The sequence below is a fragment of the Xenopus tropicalis genome, chromosome 7 (genome assembly GCF_000004195.4).
Source record: "Xenopus tropicalis strain Nigerian chromosome 7, UCB_Xtro_10.0, whole genome shotgun sequence".
In the NCBI taxonomy this organism is placed as follows: Eukaryota; Metazoa; Chordata; class Amphibia; order Anura; family Pipidae; genus Xenopus; species Xenopus tropicalis.
Window position 1 is genome coordinate 104,770,493 of NC_030683.2, and position 20,913 is coordinate 104,791,405.

Consider the following 20,913-nt stretch of genomic DNA (forward strand, 5'->3'; position numbering starts at 1 on the left):
TTTGTTTTGGGTTGGTTACCTGTACTACAATAAAATTTCCTCCTAAAATAGCACAATAGATTAATGTGTAGTTAGTAATTCCAACTGTGATTGCTCAATATACTACTCACCTCCAGCAGAGCGATACCTATACACACGCCAACAATGGTGATGCTGTTATTTAGGAGAAATGCCTGCAGCGTGTTCATGCAACCCTGGTGGGAAAAGTGACATGAAAGAAAGATGTAGTTCAGTATCCAAGGCATAATTATCTACAAACAGTGCAACCAACTTGTGACCTCCAGGAGTTGCTGTAATTAACAAGGAACCCGGAGAGGGAAGGCCCCCAGCCAGGGAGAAGTTAGACATTTCCCATGACTTATCCATATTTAAATTAGTCTACTTATTAATCTAAATGTGAACACACTTGGCTAGGGTTGCCACCCTTTTGTGGGACCCTTACCAGCTGATGATGTGGAGGAGTGACCAAGAGGGGTAGGTCTATGATGCAACATGGGTGAACCTATGATGCAATTGGGGGCAGACCTGCTATACCATCAGGCAAAGAAGAGGGAGAATCAGCTAGAAGGCAGTGCAAAAGAGTTATTGGGCAGGATGGAGGGGGAGTCGGGGCAGATCAGTGGTGGGTCAGAGGCTGAACAACTAGGAATTACAACTTTACCAGCAAGTATATTGGCTATTTTACCAGCTAGGCCAGTGACATACTGGCTGGGTGGCAACCATACTTGTGGCTATTAAGTTGAACTTACTGTCTGATAGACTGGCCACTTCTCTCTGGCACCAGTGGTGCAGAATCCGGCCTTTGCTTCAGGGAATTCCGTGGACGAGTTAGCGCTGCTGTTTGTGTGGAAAGCAGAGACATTCCTACAGGAACAAGGATACAGGCTGACTGATGTGTTCTGGATCTTCTGATTTTTCATCCAGTCATCTGGAGTATACCAGCCACAGCACTGCATCTGCGGGATTAATCAGCTCAGTATGTGGGACAGTAGGAATAATCAGAAGAATGAGAGAAGTGAGAGTGAATGGGGAGGGAATAGAGACGACCAAGGTAAGATAAAACAAGAAGAAGCAAGACCTAGGAGAAAGAGTAACATTTTTTGCCCTGTTATATTCCGTGAGCCTTTATGGTAGACAGTGGGGTCTCATACACACAGACAGAAGTGGAGCTTAGTTTTAGTGATGAGCGTATTTTATCACAGGCATGGATTCCATCCGAATTTCTGCATTTCACCACTGGTTAATTTTTCTATAGAAAAGTTTGGGCGCAACAAAAGTCACGGTTGCATCAAAAAAGATTTGGTCACATCAAATAATTTGCTGCCCTGTGAAGTAAGTCATGGTCACATCCAAAAATTTGCACGATTCAAAAAAGTTGTGCAGTAGCCGCCACATTTTTCAGCGCAGCTAAACGGGACAGGGTCGCTCATCACTACTTAGTTTGTGTGATTTCATCTTGAAATTTAAAAACTGTAAAAACCACCACCAACACAGAATACGCTGCACTAAACATGTGCTATGGGGAGTCTGAAGAGGAAGGCAAATCTACCAGTTGAAGAGTTGCTAAGAAATGTCCATTCTTCAGCATACTAAGAGTTAACCTGAAGTTGAGCAACCCCCTTAATCATATTCTTTTAAAATGTATTACTACAATGGAAAAAGCAGAGGCCTCGTGTCAAAGCACAAGAATCAGCCGTCATTATTGCCTGTATCAATCATGTAAAGATGGGAGATGCAGTTGCTAGAGGCAACAATGGTAGGCAACAGATTGGTATGTTAGTTTGCCCATTGCCCTTAGGCCTAGCCTCCTCCTAGGCTTTATATATTCTTTTTAGACTAAGACTTTTCCTACATTCTGGATAAATCTAGACCAGTAGAGAGTTTGGCATTGTTAAAACAGAGAATAATGGTAGAAATATTTGGTTTATATACCTTTTCTTGAGCAAAGTCCCAGCCTTCCTCCAAATCGGTCTGGTTTGCATATAGGCCATAGTCCTTTATTACAGATTCAACAATTGTACCGAGTCTGGTGCTCAGCTAAAAGGAAATATATGAAAGGGTAAGTTCCGCTTGCAAGCAATCAGTGAGGTCAATCAGTGCAACCGCTCCTTCCACTCAACATTCTCAGTGCTTCACTGCAAGATCTGGGAATAGATAGTTACTTAGCCATAAAGAATATTTGCAGGATTAGATTTATAATATAAAGCCGGTTCTGAAGTTAGTTATATATAAGTCACCTTTTCACTCAAATATCTCTGCTAAATGGCAGACTGAGATTATAGCCAATGCCTATTCATGCCCAGATAATAAGAGAAACGTTTCCCTTGGTGCAATTACACATTAAATTCTAAGTTAAAATTACTGTCTGGCTAATTTTTGATCCTATCTTACGTTGTAAGTAGCTTGCCCTGGTGATGAGAATGATACACATCAGCAGCATTTGGGTTGATGGGAACAGGCAGGGGTCAAAACATGGAATATCACTGATGATATACACATAGACTTAATAAAGGGGTTATGTAACAGAAGACACTTCATTTGCCCAAGTGCAGTAATCCCTAACAACCAATCAGCAGGTAGCATTTACTGGTCACCTGTTTAAAAGCAAAGATCTTATTGGTTGCTAAGGGTTACTGCTACAGAGCATACAGTGCATATTATTACATAAGTGGGGAACTATCATGTGTAATAGACTGCATGCAAACTATTGTGTGTATGTGTAATATGCTGGGTGGGAACTCTCATGTGGGCAGCCTAAAGCTTGTATGGTCAATGTGCAATGCAGACATTACAGACAGGGAGATCATTGTTTCTGCAGCACAAGGTGCAATTTGGGAACACTCCCTGCAGTATACACTGGAAAAAGTAGTATTATATTCAGCTATGGCGTCCCTTTACTAAAATGCGTTACAATTGGTCACAAATTAACGGCAAATATGGTAACGCAATTTTACTAAATGGCGAAAAATATAAATTTGCAATTATTCTGGAGCAAAAATATGTGATTGCCAGTTATCTTATTCTCCACTAGTATGCTACGTAGTAATTAACGCCAAGTTTACTGTTCAGCGAAATGGTATAAAGACAAAATTATCACCAAAATATTCACAAAAAATCTATGTAGTACTTATGTAGTAGCGTTAAACTATTTTTTCATCAGAAAATTCTCAAGGGGCAGGAAATATCCCATAACACACTATTTTATTACCCATCATTCTTTCCTGTTTCTGTAGCCATTGCTGACAGGAGAAAGAGAGAAAAACAAATATGTTTATATTTTTTTATAATTATGTTTAAATATATTATATATATAGTGTAAGTTCACTCAATCAAGTTTTTAAGAAACATTGATCTTTGTTTTTCATTTCTATTTTATTGGCAGGGTGTAAAAGTTCAATAAAGTTGAAGAAGCATATCTGCCCATATATTTGTCTTTAAAAATTGCCATAAGAAACGCCATAAGTCTATAAAACTATAGACTATTCTATAGCAGAAATATTTGCAAACTTATTTTGTCACCAAAAAATTTGCAGCTCGCTAAAATTAATCAGTCAATTGGTTTGTTTGCGCAGTTAATGTGAATGATCGCAGTGATTTCCATGTACATCGATGTTTAGTTAACTTTGCTGCGGCAAATATTCTGGCGCAAGAATATTCACCCATGATAACCTGCGGAAAGTCATAGTTTAGTAAACGGACGCCTCATGGAGTAATTACAGAGTAGTTACACATTTGTGGGAATAATTCTTCCTGTAGATACACAAAATTTTAGTTTCAGGAAAGGGGAGAGTATGTAGGAGTAGTATAAAATGCGTTGTTACTGCTATTATTGATTAAACATTGTAGTGCTTTGATGTCTTTGATTTCTGAAGCCCGGGAGGATTAGTTGAAACTTGTTGATGCTCTTAAGGATTTTTTTTAATCAGGATCGCTTCTGCCTACCTCTGGGCCCATTATAAGATAAATAGGAATTTTGGAGTGATGGGTTCAGTTTGACTGATGTGTTTTTCAGTTTCAGTAATTATGTCAGAATGAAGAGTAATTAGCCCTTGTAAAGGCCAAACTATTGCGATAACTAAAATGTAATATAATCTTCATCTCATGGAAAGAAAAAGCTTCCTTAATATATAATCAGTTAAAATGTCTGTATAATCAAGTTACTTTTCCATTTTGATTGACAGGTCTACTGTATATTTTTTGGAGAGGCTCCACTTGAGTAGCATATGTATTTCAGTTATTTCAAAATAATTAACTCCAACTCAAATATGTCATGTAGAAAGGTGGGATTTGTGACAGAGAGTCACCTAATTTGAAGTTAGGTTGAGTTACATCTTGTAGGGAGCTCCCCAAAAACACGTATTAGGCCTAACTGTCAATCTAAGTCTAAATCCAACTTCTGCACGAAGAGGAAAAGAGTGACAGATTGGCCAGAGAAGGGATAGTAAATATTAATTTGATTATCTTGGAAACTGTACAGAGTTTTTTTCTGATTTTATGTAGAAAATATTATTAGTATTATATTTCCACTTTCATGATAGCTCCCCTTCAAACCAGCAAAGCTGGGGCAGATTTTTGGAGGATGCAGTCATTTAAAGCTGATAATATTTAATCAATGTATTTGTCCAAACAGCCAAAGTAGTGACCAGATATCTTGGGTTTTTCTTCTTCAAAGAATTCAAAATATCATTTACTAGCGGTTTCCGATGTTTTTCTGTATATCTATAGAGCTGGAATATGTGAAGGCGTAGACGTGATCTAGTTTATATGTACACAGTGTAGAACACAGCTCTTATGAAAGGCAATTTAATGTTCTTGCAATTGTTATCTATACAGATATTTAATAGTGAGGGTTGTTTGACCAATACAATGCAAAACACACACAAACATCTATACACATCTGTGTGATAGGCAAGATCTGCCTGGAGAATGCTGCCATATTATCACAAAAGCTCAGAGCTGTTTCTCACAGGACTTCCTGTCAAATGGAGGGTGGGCCTAGTGCTGTCACCTGCTTGGTGTAAATGCCACATTGTGACTGATTAATAATATTTAATACAATGGACAATACTTTAAAGCAATACACATGCATGACTAGCAGGAGGCTCACAAAGACCAACAGATATTTAATGCATTAAGTATGTTTTTTTCTGGTTAGTCAGTAGCTAAATTGTAAATAAATGTGTGTGTTGTATACATGTCAACACCAATTGTACGGTATTTGCCCTAGATTCCCTCGCACAAAGTCACCTGCCATAACAGTGCAGTCTCTGTACTTTGAACCTGAATTGATGTTAATCCTGCCATTAAAACAAACCCAGGCACAGGCAATGTCAGCCCCAGCTAGCGAGTATGGCCAGGGGCATAATGGGGCATGGCCAAGTTGCACGCAATATAGTTGGCATCTGTGTGTTTGTGTGTATATATATCTATATTATTTAAAATGTACATATATACTTACACTATTTCTTTGTGTGTATACCAGCACTCCAATGGTGATCTGTGCAGAAAACAGCAGGAGAAGGAAAGCAAAATACTGCAAAAAAAAAAAATCAAGGATTAGAAAAAGTATAAGTTGTAAATAATGTCTAAAATAACAAATGCAAAGCTTGAGGGGAAGGTAACAACAGGAGCACCATTTGCTCAGGTCTGGTGAGCTCTTCAGCAGTTTTACAGACTAGTCTAGTTCCTTTTAAATGGGTAAGAAAGTTTGTGATGTAGAACCACAAGGCCTAATGCATTTCCCAGCTTTTCAAGAATGGCTGATGGACATTCTTCCATGGACACCATGCAGAACATGGGGCGGAGTGCAGTGTTGAGGCAGTGATGGGAGGGAAGGTGTTTTTATATATAATAAGTATTAGTTACTGTCAGTAAATCTATAGCAATCACGTCACTGGACCAAAGTTGCAATGTGATTAAAAAAAAAATCTGATTAATAGTCACTGCGAAAGAGTGAACAGACCTATCTCTCAGTCAGTGGCTGAACTGTAACACTGACCAAAATGATATGTGATCATAAACAAATCGCATGCAAATGTAAAAGCAGTATGAAAATAATTAATTTCACTTGCAATATGGCCTCGTCCATTGTTACAGTGGTTCTGGGGGACTGTCCCAGACCGCAGACCTCCCGTGTGGGTGTAATTTACTGGAAAGTTGGCAGGGTTTTGGTCAGACAGGGGCATGTCAGGGCACAATTGGTCAAATGTAGTCGATGTGAGATAAACTCACTGTCATGAGATTATAGGGGCTGCACAATGCATTCTGTTTCCTTCGTGCTTGAAAATAGAATTTTTTTTGTTCCCCACTCATATAAATATCACATTAACCACAAATGCAGAACCAAAACTTTATCAACTGTCTCTTCACTTTTAACTATTTCTGTGCAGTGAAACTACAGGATCTGTGTTTCATTCCTTTAGAACAGGGATTCTTAACCTATAGGAAGAGACAAAGCCCAAAAACAGGTGACCATGAGGGGGGATGGATCACCCCGATACCCTATTTCCTCCTAATATTAAGGAAATCAAGGTTTGCAGAACCAAGTGCATGATTCAAATACTGTAGAAGTAAACTACCTGTGAAGATTCTGAATGCCCCCCCTGGGTTCCTCCGGTTTAAATATACAGCCAGGTTAACTGGCTCCTACTATAGTGTTTGTGAATGTGCTAGAGACCTTAGACCATAAGCTCCACTGTTGTATAGTCTCTCTGAATAACTTTATAAATACAGGATAATAAAATGTGCAGTTTTTTTACATAATTGCACACAATTATTCTCTCTTTTTTGATCCTGATTAAATTAGAGATGAAGCCTTTTGAAGTCATTTTGTGACGAATAAAAAGAAGCAATTATAGTATCCAGCCGGGCACACCCATCAAGAGAAGCACAGCAGAAGCCAAGCTAAGTGAATACGAGTGGGGAAAGTATGCAACAAGTACTGCAGCAAAAGCATCAGTTACACTTTTTCTCTGACAAAGAAGCTAGCGTGTGCCTGCAAGAAAAGGCCCAGGACTTAATGGCTATTAGCCACTCCCATACAGCTTTACAGTGTCAGGTCTGCCAATATTTTAGTGAGCCCAATGGGGCTGGGTGTGCATGTAAGTCCTATGCCGTCCCTATGCAAAACATTTCCTGGTCAGACTGCTAGATTTAACAAGCAATATGACAGCCCTTGTGCTTTACTGTATCAAGTAAAAATGTGGCCCTAATAAAAAGTCCCCTCTAATAATCTCTTTTTATGAGATACAATTAAGGTGACTCTCAAGTGGGAAGTAGCTAGAGGTATGTTGCATAATAGGTAAAGCAGGAATAAATAGTGATAACAAGATTTTACTCAAGTGCTACCCAACATGCAGCCCTTGTGCTGTTCATGAAGTACAGCTTGCAGAAGTCAACAACAACCAAATGCAGTCACAAGGTGCTGGGAGTTGTAGTTTAACCCCTAAAAGGGTATACCTAGGACAGTGCCGTTAATTAAATGATGGGCTTCACAAAGCCTGTAATATGCGACCCTCCACAAATACAAACAACCCTGGCACTCATTATTACTGCACACTTCCATTTTGTGTCAATATTGCCCCACCCAAATACCACTCTGGAGCAGGCTTCCTGCTGCCTCTGCATGTACACTGGGCACCCTAGTTTAAGGCATACAGGAGGGTGCAGATGTTTCCCTCAGGCAACTAGGGAAGTGGCTAAGTTAGTGGTGCAGAAGGGTTGAGCGCACAGCTTGTAAGGGCAGCACTGACATGGAATTGAGCTGGTATCCAAAATAGACAGTCATGTTTCATGTAGAACATACTTTAATCAGAGGCAGTGTTTGCCAGGGCTTTGTTACAATATAGGTAATAAGGTAATAAGCAAGAAACCCATAACTTTAATATGAGAAAAAGCACCATGAAAAATCTGACAAAAGGTTTCCAACTTTTGGCTCACTCATAGTTTAAGTACAGTTCCCAGCACCCCCTAAACATGCACATCATCAATAGCAGGGTGGCTGCAGTCTAGACATGATTATTTATGGCTGTGAAGAAAAAAATGCATATGATTTTGCTTACAAATCCCAGCAGGCATTTAATTTCCTTGAGTGACCCGAGGCAGCCGAGGAAACCTAGCAGCATGGTGAGGATTCCCACTCCCGAGAATACATACGACCAGACCTTTAAGGTGGGCACAGAGGAGCCTGAGGGAGAGAAGGCAAAGGTGGGGATCAGAAACAGGTTATACAAATACCAATGGCTGAATCACCCTCATTCGCTCGTGTTTAAAACTCTCAGCCTTCGCCTGGAGACATCACACAGCATAGAAATGTACATGTTGGAACACAGCCTGGAAACTGCATATTCACTTTTCATTTCTCCTTTCTCTTGGTTTATGGAAATACTGCTTGCCAAACTCATACATGTCAGCGCCTTTGACTCTTTTTTGTTTATTTTTATTCTCTAGTGTCTAATGTGATTTTATGCAAACAGCTTCATGAACGGGATCTTATACTTACCATCTTTATAATACATTTTGTCACATATGCAGAATTGCCCCCTTCTTATGTCATGGAGACAACATGATTTCAACTGTCTTGTAGGTTTTATTGAAATAGAGACATAGCAAATACATTGCATGTTGGTTGTTTTCCTGTAGGTTTTGCATGAAAAACATTTCAGTAGTTTTTGTTCTTTTCACCAAGAAACAAAAGCTTTAGGGCAAAGGTTCCCAAGCTGAGGTGCAGGGCCCCTTGCTTGGGATGTCACAGTGCATGGGGTCCCAACCCTTCGATCAATAAGATATTACATGGAGGTGAATGCTTATTCCGAAATGGAGCACAGAGGCCTGCATCAGTTCATTTAGGCAGGGAAGTAGTACAGGTGCAAAAAAATGGCAGACTGGGCCCATTGTGTGCGCTGTAATTTCTGTTCCCCTGTTCTAAGGTTCGAGGCAGTTACAGTATCTGCCTCGCAAGGACCAAACAAGGAGTAGCTTCACTTTCTCAGTTTGTCCTGTTTAGCACATGAAAAAACAAAAGGCAAACAAAAAGTATGTTCAGACACAAGCCCTATGCATTGCACTCATGTTAAAAAAGGGGGGTATACTGCCCTTTTAACCAGCGTCAGACTAGAGCCCACCAGGAAACCTGAGATTTAGGGCCCAATCTCACAAAAATGAGAGATGGAGATGGTACTTAATGTAATAGTTGATGAGAATAAGAAAGGGGTAATGGAAATGTCCTTTGCTGGCAGTGGCGTAACTAAGGGTCATGGGTCCCCCCTGCAAAAAAACTGTTTGGGTGCCCTACCCCAAAGCAAGGGACACACCAGTCTGCTCCGAAGCCAAACAACCTAGACAATTTTATTTTTGGAGGATAGAGTGGGCGGCCCAGGATCCACATATTTGCTGACTGTATTGAATGGAGATAAATACTGATGTGTGATGATGGGCAAATGGATAAAGGTACTACACAGCGTGCATCTGCCCCCTCCCCCTGCAGCCCACTTTCCCCCCAAACAAGGCCCCAGCTTGACCCGTCCCATCCCAGTAGTAGTTAGTCCTCCATGCAGTGGTGTTAGGCAAGGAAAAGTTGGAGACAGAAATGCAAAAATGCTTTCCTGGCCCCTCCCTTTCTGCTAGTAACTAGTAACTTAATTATAGATTGAGGGTATTCATTTAGAGAAAGTGGTGATGGAAAATAATGCTATTTGTGATTCAGTCTGTGTTGAGCAGTTTTGTTTTACAAAAATAATACAGAGGAAATGCAAAAAGGTTCAAAGAATAGCAGCCTGATTCATCATGGGAACGGATGATTAAACCACTGTGTACAACTAATAAATGAGGTTGGTCATAAAAACTGTCTAGCAAACTGCTTATTCCCAGAGGCACAGGTTAGAAAGAGACAGCTGATAAGCAAAGCAGGTCTCACCATCAGCAGATGGGTCCCTTTCTTGTGGGGATAGTCGAGTTATCAATTTTCCTGCCATAAGGAATGCTTCATAATGCTTAGGTTTTAAGTCCGTAATCACCAACCCAAGACATAATCTGAGCTTTTAGTCACACAGAAATGTAATGTTCAGCAGGCCAGTGATATTCTTTTATACAGATTGTTAGCTATAGGGGGTTATTCAAGGGAAGAAAATAATTTTTCAACTACTTGCTATGCAGCTATTAGTACTACCTGCAAAGTAGTCACCAAGCCTCCCCCAACTTCCACTGCCATAGCACTGCCCCAAGGGTTTAGTGAATGTGCCCTGTATCACTGAATGGTGGCCCAGGAAGAATGTTTTTCAGCTGATCATGTACCTCATTAGTGTTTTATCTAATTAAATGTATGTATTACAGCAGGCTTCATGCTCTCACAGCCCACTAATGTCTGGGCCACCTAGTTGGTTTGGCCAACTAATATCTTTATTGGTAAGGGGTATTTCATCAGGCAGCATTTGAGCCACAAACACTACTAGACCTATAAATGGGAAGCAATCTGGGGAGAGTAGCAACTAACAGAAGACACAACTATGAACATACTGTAGGCCAGTGATCCCCAACCAGTGGCTTGTGAGCAACATGTTGCTCACCACCCAGTTTAATGTTGCTCCCAGTGGCCTCAAAGCAGGTGCCCATTTTTAAATTTCTGACTTGAAAGCAAGTTCTGGAAGTACAGAGACACAGTTTTACTCCAAGTAGAGCCCCCTGCAGGCTAGCAATCCATATGGGGCTGCCCAGTAGTCAATCACAGCCCTTATTTTAACATCTCCAAAGAACTTTTTATATGCTTCTGTGGCTTCACATCTGAGTGTGGCTCATGAGTGAAAAATGTTGGGGATCCCTGCAGTAGGCTATAGTTTCCAATGCTGATAAGTTGGATCAGCTGGTTAACCCTACTAACATTACCTTCATTCTTAATGTAATTATCTGAATCCCAAAAGCTCTTCCAAACAGCTACTGATTACTGACAATGGTATCTGAATAAGAATGGTTTTGGGTCCTTGGACTGTAGATAAAGTTAAGGTCAGCTGTTATTTGCATAAGAATTTCCACACTTACAGTAATTATATGCAGACTAAACATGGGGATATGATAGAACCATATGTGAAGCATGAAACCAGCAGAGGACTACAGCATCTAGCCTGCGGCCTGTAGCCTTGTCTCGAACACTGCCCGGGGCATAATAGAGAATAATGGACTCAACAACACAGGCATAGAGTCAACAGACCTAGTGAATGCTCTGGAGAAAAGTATAATTGATGACACTGAGGGGCTCCTAACCTCTGAGAAATTTCAATATACTGTAAAACTGAAGATTTTCCTTGTGATTTGTGCTGTGGGGCACAGGAACTACATTTTTTTTGGGGGGGGGGGGGTTGGGATGACATTTACTATGAACAAGAGAGATGGCATCATACACTTGCCATATGCCTATGCTCACTGTCTGTGCTACTATCTCTGCACCTTTCACAGGATTAAACATTCAGAACAAGACACAGCAAAGCACAGCATGGACAGGCACAAGGGAATGCAGCATTTTTAATAAGCAGGCAGTAAGTACAGGGCTCCCTAAGCCTTAGTGAGCAGAATTGATCCCTATGGCTCACTCTCTGTATCCCATGTAGGATTTAGCTTTAATGTAGGTACACTCAGTGGTTGCTTGATTCCTCAGCGGCTCTAGAACCTTTCCTTCAGCAAACCCTGACCATTTCATCTGAACATAAGCAAAGCCTGAACATGTATTTGGAAATTCTATGGATAGGGGCACTTGAACCTGGTGACCCTGGGCAGATCACTGTGTCTTGTTATATTTAAAGGAACAGTAACACCAAGAAATGTATATATTTCAAAGAAATTAAACTATAATGTACTGCTGCCCTGCACTGCTAAAAGTTTTGTGTTTGCTTCAGAAACATTACTAGAGTTTATATAAACCCTGGTGTGTAGCCATGGGGGCAGCCATTCAAAAGAAGAAAAGGCACAGGTTATACAGCAGATAACAGATAATCCCTGTAGAATACAATGGTGTCTTATCTGTTATCTGCTATGTAACCTGTGCCTTTTCTGCTTTTTTCCTGTTTGAATGGCTGCCCCCATGGCTACACAGCAGCTTATTTATATAAATTGTAGTAGGGTTCCTGAAGCAAACACCCCAGTTTTACCAGTGCAGGGCAACAGTACATTATATTTCAATTACTTTAAAACACTTTCATTTTTTGGTGTTACTGTTCCTTTAAGTTCGGTGAATTTCACTGCTGCTGGCTTGTAGTCTGGAAAGTCTTTAAACAACCTTGATTTAGGAAATACAAACCCCAAATGTGAAGACTTGCCCCTTAACATTAACATTCCTGCCAATGGCAAAAGGTCAGACAATGTAGTGGCCAACATAGTGCCACCAGTAAAGGCAAAATATCTCTTAGGGTATTCATTTTAAAAATTGAATTTACTGTTTTAACAAGGTTCCAATTCACATGTCTCAAATGAAGGGAACAGTAGGTGGTGGGGCTTGACAGCATCTTGCCCCCCCCAGATAAAAAGGCATGTAACATTTAGTGCTAATGATCTTACTTACCTATCATAGTTGCAAAACTGCCTCTGTCAAATAGGATCCACAGCCCAAAGCAGAGCAAAACACCTCCCAGGATCTGCCAAGGAAAATGAGAATGAAACTAGAATTAACAATCCACATTACAGCTTCAAGGGCCTCTAAAATTAAGAGAATTCTCTCTAGAAAAGAACCACATGGAATGTGTGATATGAAAGAACCAGGTCCAAAAAAAGGTGACAAGTTTGGACCCCATTTCCCCCCATTCCTAGCCCAAAATGCCAGGTGGCACACTGGTGTCTGGCAGACCTGGTCCTGGCTTTCAGTGCACATCCTCCTGGGCAGCGAATACAGAAGCCGTGGAAGCCCTAAAGAGATGTGACGTAGCTACACATAGAGGCTCACTGCAGAACATTTGTTGTAAATGGGGTTTTCCTTTAACATAAAGCCACAATAATCTAGAACTAAAAAAATGGCCCATTCCATGCACATATCTAACAATGAGTCAAATGAACTAAAACTGAATAAAGTTACGACACAATGGGTATTTTTATCATTTATATAAATAAATATCACCTGAAAGGTCCTATACAAGAGAATCTGGAGCTTTCCTCTCTGGTAAACTGTGGTGCCCTAGGTTTTATATAACCATTCAGAGCAGAATGGAAGTAACATGATGGCTAGCTTCCATAAGTTCCAACGACTCACAGAAAGTAAGAGGAGCTTGGCTAAATACCATCCAAAAGTCTATTGCTAAAAGCTAGGCTATTACTTTGCACCCCCCCCCCAAGGATATTTTCTGTGGACACCTATGGGTACATGTGACATTTGACCTTTAGTATTGTGCTTAAAAACACCAATGTCTCATTCATCAAGACTAGCCAGAGGTTACTGAAAGGGGAGAAGTAAAATGGACAAGCAACTGACAGTCAAAGAACTACCTACAAGCTCAAGATAACAAGCAAAACCTTACAGTGGGATAGTGACATTTCTGACATAGATACATTCCTTGTCATCTGAAACCTGAAAAGATGCCTGACAAGTAGCATTGCAGCTTATGTGCGTATAGCAGCATTTTTGCTCAGTAGAAGGGTGAGTTTATTTGATTGTATATCACAAGGGCTACCAGGATCAAATGAACTCTTTGGAAGAAGAAGATACTGTACTTAAGGTATATATTTATATATATGGTATATATTACATAGTACATTGAGCATGGCAAACCTACACCCCCAGCTATGATTTAACAGCAACCAATAATTAATAGGACTCTATCATCAACAAACATAGAAGGGAGAAATTGTGCCTATAGTAGCAGCGGGATAGTAGCCTCTGGGAAGGGACTGTGGCTCTGGGATAGCAGGTATAGTAGGGAGAGATGGTGCCTATAGTAGCAGGGGGATAATAGCCTCTGGGAAGGGACTGTGGCTGTGGGATAGCAGGTATAGTAGGGAGAGATGGTGCCTATAGTAGCAGTGGGGTAATAGCCTCTGGGAAGGGACTGGGGCTGTGGGATAGCAGGTATAGTAGGGAGAGATAGTGCCTATAGTAGCAGTGGGGGGATAATAGCCTCTGGGAAGGGACTGGGGCTGTGGGATAGCAGGTATAGTAGGGAGAGATGGTGCCTATAGTAGCAGTGGGGGGATAATAGCCTCTGGGAAGGGACTGGGGCTGTGGGATAGCAGGTATAGTAGGGAGAGATGGTGCCTATAGTAGCAGTGGGGGGATAATAGCCTCTGGGAAGGGACTGGGGCTGTGGGATAGCAGGTATAGTGGGGAGAGATGGTGCCTATAGTAGCAGTGGGGGGATAATAGCCTCTGGGAAGGGACTGGGGCTGTGGGATAGCAGGTATAGTATAGAGAGATGGTGCCTATAGTAGCAGTGGGATAATAGCCTCTGGGAAGGGACTGTGGCTGTGGGATAGCAGGTATAGTAGGGAGAGATGGTGCCTATAGTAGCAGTGGGATAATAGCCTCTGGGAAGGGACTGTGGCTGTGGGATAGCAGGTATAGTAGGGAGAGATGGTGCCTATAGTAGCAGTGGGGGGATAATAGCCTCTGGGAAGGGACTGGGGCTGTGGGATAGCAGGTATAGTAGGGAGAGATGGTGCCTATAGTAGAAGTGGGATAATAGCCTCTGGGAAGGGACCTAAGGGTCATCACTAACACAAGGGTTACGTTAGTTTACTAATGTGAGTTAAGCCTCCAGGCCTTTCCAGTTCTTGAACTGAACTGACATCCTCATTAAGATACATGGTGAAAATAAATATTTTGTGATCTAAATGGGTTGTTAACCCAGTTACCTTTTAGTATAATGTAGAAAGTAATATTCTAAATACATTTGCAGTAGGTCTTCATTTTTTATTATTTGTGTTTTTTTAAATATTTCACTTTTTTGTTCAGCAACTCTCCAGTTTGATATTTCAGCAGTTATCTTGTTGCTATGGCTCAAAATACCTTAGCAAACAATGAGTGGTTTGAACAAGAGGCCGGTATATGAATAGGAAAGGACAGGACCTGAATAGGAAAATAATTAATAAAAAGTAACAATAACAATAAAACTGACCAATAGATTTTTTGGCTGCTCAAATCCAACCACTGCCTTACAGATACATGGTGAAGAGGTAAAAATCCTTGATCCTATCATTGTTTGGTAGCTGTTGGATATTAAGAGGCTAGCCTCTTTTTTGGGTATGCTGCCTGCTGTGGGTTTATTCCCAGGTACAATACCCCTTAAATATATTTCATTCACATGGAATCTTCTGATGCAAAAGAACAAAAAGCCCCCATCAACATAGAAAGGGGATAAATGCAGCAATTTATGGGTTGTCATTTACTTACCTTCATGAGGCAAGATCCAACATGTATTCACTGTTCAGAGCAAGGAAATGATTGCTTGGGGGTTTAATAATAATCCTATGATACTATAATTAATCTTCAAACACTTTAGAGAACATACCTGCCTTTGTTACCAGCTCTGTGTTATATCAGAGAACAGAAACATCAGGGCAAATAGAATAAGGTATTACATCTCTCTAAGAGAGGCTTATTGCACTTAAAGTGGCCATAGATGGCAGTTTAAGCTGCTGATCCGAGCCTTTCAGACCAATTCGGCAGCTTATCTGCCCTTGTATGGGGCCCTCTGATGGAACTAACCAACCGAAAAATGGGCAGGGAAGTCAATCAGGCAGGTTTGGTTTCTCTGTGAGGACCACATCAGCTCATTGATGTGTTCCTTGCTCTGATGGCCCTTGGGCCAAACAATCTAGTTAGCCCAATATTGTCTACCTAAAGGTGGCCACACAGGTGGCGATTTGCGATCTTTCATGCGACCATCGGCCACACACCGTTCAGGGCTGAAACGGCAGATAAGGAGGTAGAAACAATAGGATTTCTACCTCCTTCTGCCGATTCAGTGCTGAAGGCAGATTTTGGTCAGGCGCCCGATCGGCGAGTCGACCGATATCAGCAGCTTCCTGTGATATCGGTCGACTCCCTGACTTGCCATACATGCACTGAATATCGTACGAAATGAGGTTTCGTACAATATTATCAGTGCGTGTATGGCCAGCTTTAGGTGGGCATATCTGTTTATCGACCTTGTATATACTGCCATATATATATACCATACCTGTCAGTGCAAATACATATAAGGTGTGGCGGGCAGTGGATTGGTTTATCTCCGCCAGCATATATAATGTTTGTTTTATATACTCCTATACGCTTGCATTTTATTTCCTTTAATTGTTTAATAGAACCAATTCTATGGGGCAAGTGCAGGAGTTAACTGCAGGGCTCTCCTGCTTCCAACATCATCTGGAGCTCTTGCCTTGGGAGTTTTTAATGATGTGCCACATAAAATATGTGCCATCCTTCCCACGTCCCACCCTACACATGCAGCTCCGACAGGTGCTGATTACACACAGATCCTGGCACTGGAACTATTTATGCTCCATATAACAGACACTGAGAAGAGCACATTTGGGTGCACCTTGAGAGGTATAAAATGCAAAAAAAAAAAATGAGTCTTAGTAAGGACAATGTCTCTTTCAGATCCACCCTCAGAAAGTCAGTAGCAAGCCATGGGCTAAATATGGACAGCAGACTTCAGAGGAATTCCCCTTTAATCTAATTTTACTGCAGCTGGGCCACTGAAGAATCACAATTTCGTGGGGGATGTTAGTATCAATTTGTTAAAGGGGAATCCACCCAAAAACAATTATTGCTTAATGAAAAAAATGTCATCAACTTTCCAATATATAGTAATTACAAAATGTTGTGGTTTAAAAATTATAGTGGAGTGAATGTTATTGCTATTTTTAATATTCCCTAAACTACTGGTTTTAGTAGACATGGTAGAGCTGGAGGAGCTCTGCTACGTTATTTCAATAGTCACAACTAGCAGCGAGGGCAGAAAACAAAGAGATAAACAAACACGGCTGTCAATTGAAATGATATATTTACAAGTAACATTTAAATCTCATACATTTGAAAGTGGCATAGAATTATATTTTCATTCATTGAGGGGCAGTATACCCATTGTTCAACTTGACTGCAACAAAAAAGAACGTGGGTGGGGATTGTTTATACAGAGCTTAGTATCTCTAGTTAAACTAACTCTAATTAATGGTAAGACAGTAAGTGTGACAAGCTAATAATGATTTATAATAATTACTTATTCTGTCTAATAGGCAGAATGTATTTTCAGTTATATTTATTTTGCTTATGTTGAAAAAAGGTTTTATAGATGTATACTGCCCCTTTGGGTAGATATCGCCTTTAAACAGACTGCAACATATATTAGGTCGTTAGCAGTTGTTTTTACTGCAGTATTTTGGGGGTTACTACCTGGTCAATATTTTACTGGTCCAATGAGATCAATGTTATTATTAAAAGAACAGTTCAGTGGAAAAATAAAAATGGACAAAATAAAACATGTTTTCAAAATAGTTAGTTAGGCAAAAATGTAATCTATAAAGGCTGGAGTGGGCAGATGCCTAACATAATAGCCAGAACTCTACTTCCTGCTTTCAGCCACATGGGACATAACTGTTCAGTTAGTTTGCTTTTGAATCTGACCTGGGTGCTCACAAACTAACTGAACAGTTATGTCCCATATGGCCCCCCTGATTGCTATAAGCTTAGAGGGCTGTAAAGGAGGAAGTATTGTTCTGGCTATTATGTTAGACTTTTTAGATTCCATTTTTGCCTAACTTACTATATTAGAAATATTATTTATTTGTGCAGTCTCTCCATGTTACCCAGTTTCCTTTTTTTAATAAACTAGTCCTTTATGAGAAATAACATGGGGATAGGAAGACTGAATTTTTTTCTACAAAGATGGAAAACCTTGAATGTCGGTCTAATCTCCTTGTGTAATGTCTTTTTCCACCCTAACCCCTACTAGCATAGGGCATGTGTAGTAACTAGCCCCAGAATCTGTACCCAAACAGAAGCAGAATATAATAGGACAGTGGTTCCAAACTGTAGCGATGACTACAGAGAGACGTAGTGACCCCTAATTGGGTGCTATAAAATATATTGCCTTGGATCCCTTATACCACTCCAAGCTTGGGTAAGATTTTTCACTAAGTCAAAGGGCAAATTTGCCCTGTAATACAGATGCCAGATTTACCCTGTAAGTGCTGCATTGTGCTATTTGTGGCACCCACTGCACAGCCGGAATCATTTAGTGCGACAAATAATATTTTGCAACAAAATCCACAATGTACTTACGAAGAAAAGCAGGTTGAAGACAAACAGGAAATATTTGGTAACGCTCAGGCAACCTTTGATAGCCATCTTGCTTCTCTTCCTGTGTGAGGGAACGAGAGAGAAAGAGAACTCATTTTCTGCTCTTATTGTGTGACTGCAAATGATTAAAACTTAACTCAGTTTCAAACTAAATGAATTCAATTTTGTTGCCTGACAGTCTGCTGCATGTATGACGCACGTCTGGCCACAAACACACATTTCCCATGTAGCGATTATATGTATAAAAGAAAAACCAGAAAAAGTCTAAACTTTGCCCATATCTAGTAACCCAAAGCAACCAATTAGACATTTTTTTTTAACAACTGACCTGCAAATTCTACGTACTGATTGGTTGCTATGGGTTACTTTCCATTCCATTGCAATGCGCTGGCACTTGCATCTATATCTAACCAACTATTCAAAAAACTGTGCGAGTGCCATTTGTGCTGTTGTACCTCTGGGCTCATAGAGCAGTCATATGACTGAAGTACTTTCAGTTCAGCAGAAGTTTGAGGCTTTAGATGTCCTTTGGTATCTATTAACCAAAGCTTGACAGTTCTGACACTAAATGGGATGCCGTTTGTGTGTATAGCAGAATAAACATACCTGCATTCACAGAGAGAAAGAGAAAAAGCAAACATTACAGCAAAAATCCAGGAGGCTGGAAAGGGGGTTTAAAATTAGACTTGCAAAAAACATTACAGTTGGAACCATACATGTGTTTTCCAGCATGCACATATGGATCCATAGCCTTTTTCTGACCAAAAACAGATCACTTTGCAGATATTCCACGTGCACCCACCAAGTGCAGAACTCTATCTTACATTACCTACCCACAGATTAACTAATCGCGAGTGATAGTTTATGAGAGATAAACCACACAACAGAATGAGATCACAATGCTATGGGGCTAATTTAGCAAAATTTGTACTGAGGAGCCCAAAGCCTACGCAGCACTGACTGCTTTTTATATCAAGCAATGAATACTTAGTGCCCCAGGGTCTTGTACAATAGAGTCTCCTTGGCCCCTTTCAAATCAGAGTAACTCAAAGAACTTTTCCAGCGTGTTCTACCCTTTTCTGGATGAATGCACCTGAGTGACATATGAAAAGGAGCAAACACACTGACAAAAGGAGAGCATTACCTTCAGAAAGACAAATACATATATGTAAAATTAATATTTTTCTCCATCTCTACCAAAGCAGAATGTTTGCTTTGCCTTTATTATCTAAGCTCAGCTTTCCAAGTGAGATATGTTATAAGTGGTTCTTTCTGTGCACAACATGTTATGTTATTCTAAATATAACACTATGGAATATGGAAAGTGCTGAGCATGGACCAAGTACTGTAAAGTGGAACCAACTGCCATGAACCTTGGCACATCAAGCAGTTATGTTGCAGGGGCTTGTCTCCTCTTTAGGAGCTAGCCATAGCCATAGCATGGGTGATTTGGCTGAGGTACAGTACATCGCTGTGGTCAACTACTGTAGTAACTGTGGATGTGGTGGCACTACTCTGGGCCCTGAGCTTAGGGGAGCGGAGTTAACCCTAAAATTGAAAATACCCTTAAGCAGGACTCAGGAAGGTGGGTTGTGGGTACTGAAATCTGATGCTGAATTGATTTTTGAAACCCAGACCTGTGGCCCAGACCACAACCCACATTTCTACCTGCTTGGACCCAGTATCCGACCCAAAACTGCCTTACCCCCGCAACCCATGACCCGCTGACCACTATTATGTAGGAAGTGCTGTTCCTGCAAACCGGAAGTGACATCATCAGAAGTGGGCAGGGGTAGAAAGTATAGATAAACAAAAATATATATACCCACAACCTGACCTGCTACACACAGACCCACATCTATACCCACAACCAGAAATTCTTTCTTTTCTTGCAGGTAACCCGCAGGTACCCAACCCACTGCAGGACTCTATCTGACCCATTATACCTTTGCTCCTATAGACTATTGATCACTTATAGCCATCGAGAAATATGTTTGATTAATATGATTTGTAGTACAGGTATGGGATCCGTTATCCATAAAGCTCCGAATTAATAAAAGCCCATCTCTGCAATAATAAATAAGTACCTAGCACTTGAGCCCAACTAAGATATAATTAATCCTTACTGGAGGCAAAACAATCTTGTTGGGTTTAATTAATGTTTAAATTCTTTTTTAGCAGACAAATTCCATAGATCTCTTATCTGAAAAGGTCCCGAGCATTCTGGATTACAGGTTCCATACCTGTAATGTTTTTTTAAACAATATGACACATTTAATGGGTCATTTAAAAAAGGTCCAGATATAAAGTATATCATTGGCAAGTCCTTACAGCTGCCCAGTGCTCCAAGCCCACCAACACTCCCTTAGCTCACCCCTCATTAATACAGAACTACCAAGTGCTGGAGCACACATAAAACATGCAAACAAATGTTGGTTTGTACCTGTATTTCATACACTTTGTACACTTTGTATATGACCCCTCTAGAGCAGTGCTGTTTAACTTATTACATGTAGTGGGCTGATAGTTTCTCACATAATATGTTGGAGGACCAGATTGAATTAAAGTAATGATGTTGTATAGTGGCATCTATGGAGCCTTTAAGCATTTGAGCACACTGGGGGCAATACAAATCCTCTGAA

At 40.6% G+C, this 20,913-nt stretch overlaps 1 protein-coding gene across 1 annotated transcript in view; it reads right to left on the bottom strand.

Annotated features, from left to right (window-relative positions):
- The window catches only part of cd37 (CD37 molecule), a 58,846-nt gene that overhangs the window by 8,374 nt on the left and 29,559 nt on the right, over positions 1-20,913 (bottom strand). The window contains exons 2-8 of the mRNA NM_001015801.2: positions 18,254-18,332; positions 12,545-12,617; positions 8,061-8,185; positions 5,459-5,533; positions 1,933-2,037; positions 750-956; positions 111-194 (exon numbers count right to left, since the gene is read on the bottom strand). Of these exons, the coding sequence (NP_001015801.2) occupies positions 111-194; positions 750-956; positions 1,933-2,037; positions 5,459-5,533; positions 8,061-8,185; positions 12,545-12,617; positions 18,254-18,319 (735 nt within the window). The 5' untranslated portion in view covers positions 18,320-18,332. The remainder of the gene's footprint in view (positions 1-110; positions 195-749; positions 957-1,932; positions 2,038-5,458; positions 5,534-8,060; positions 8,186-12,544; positions 12,618-18,253; positions 18,333-20,913) is intronic.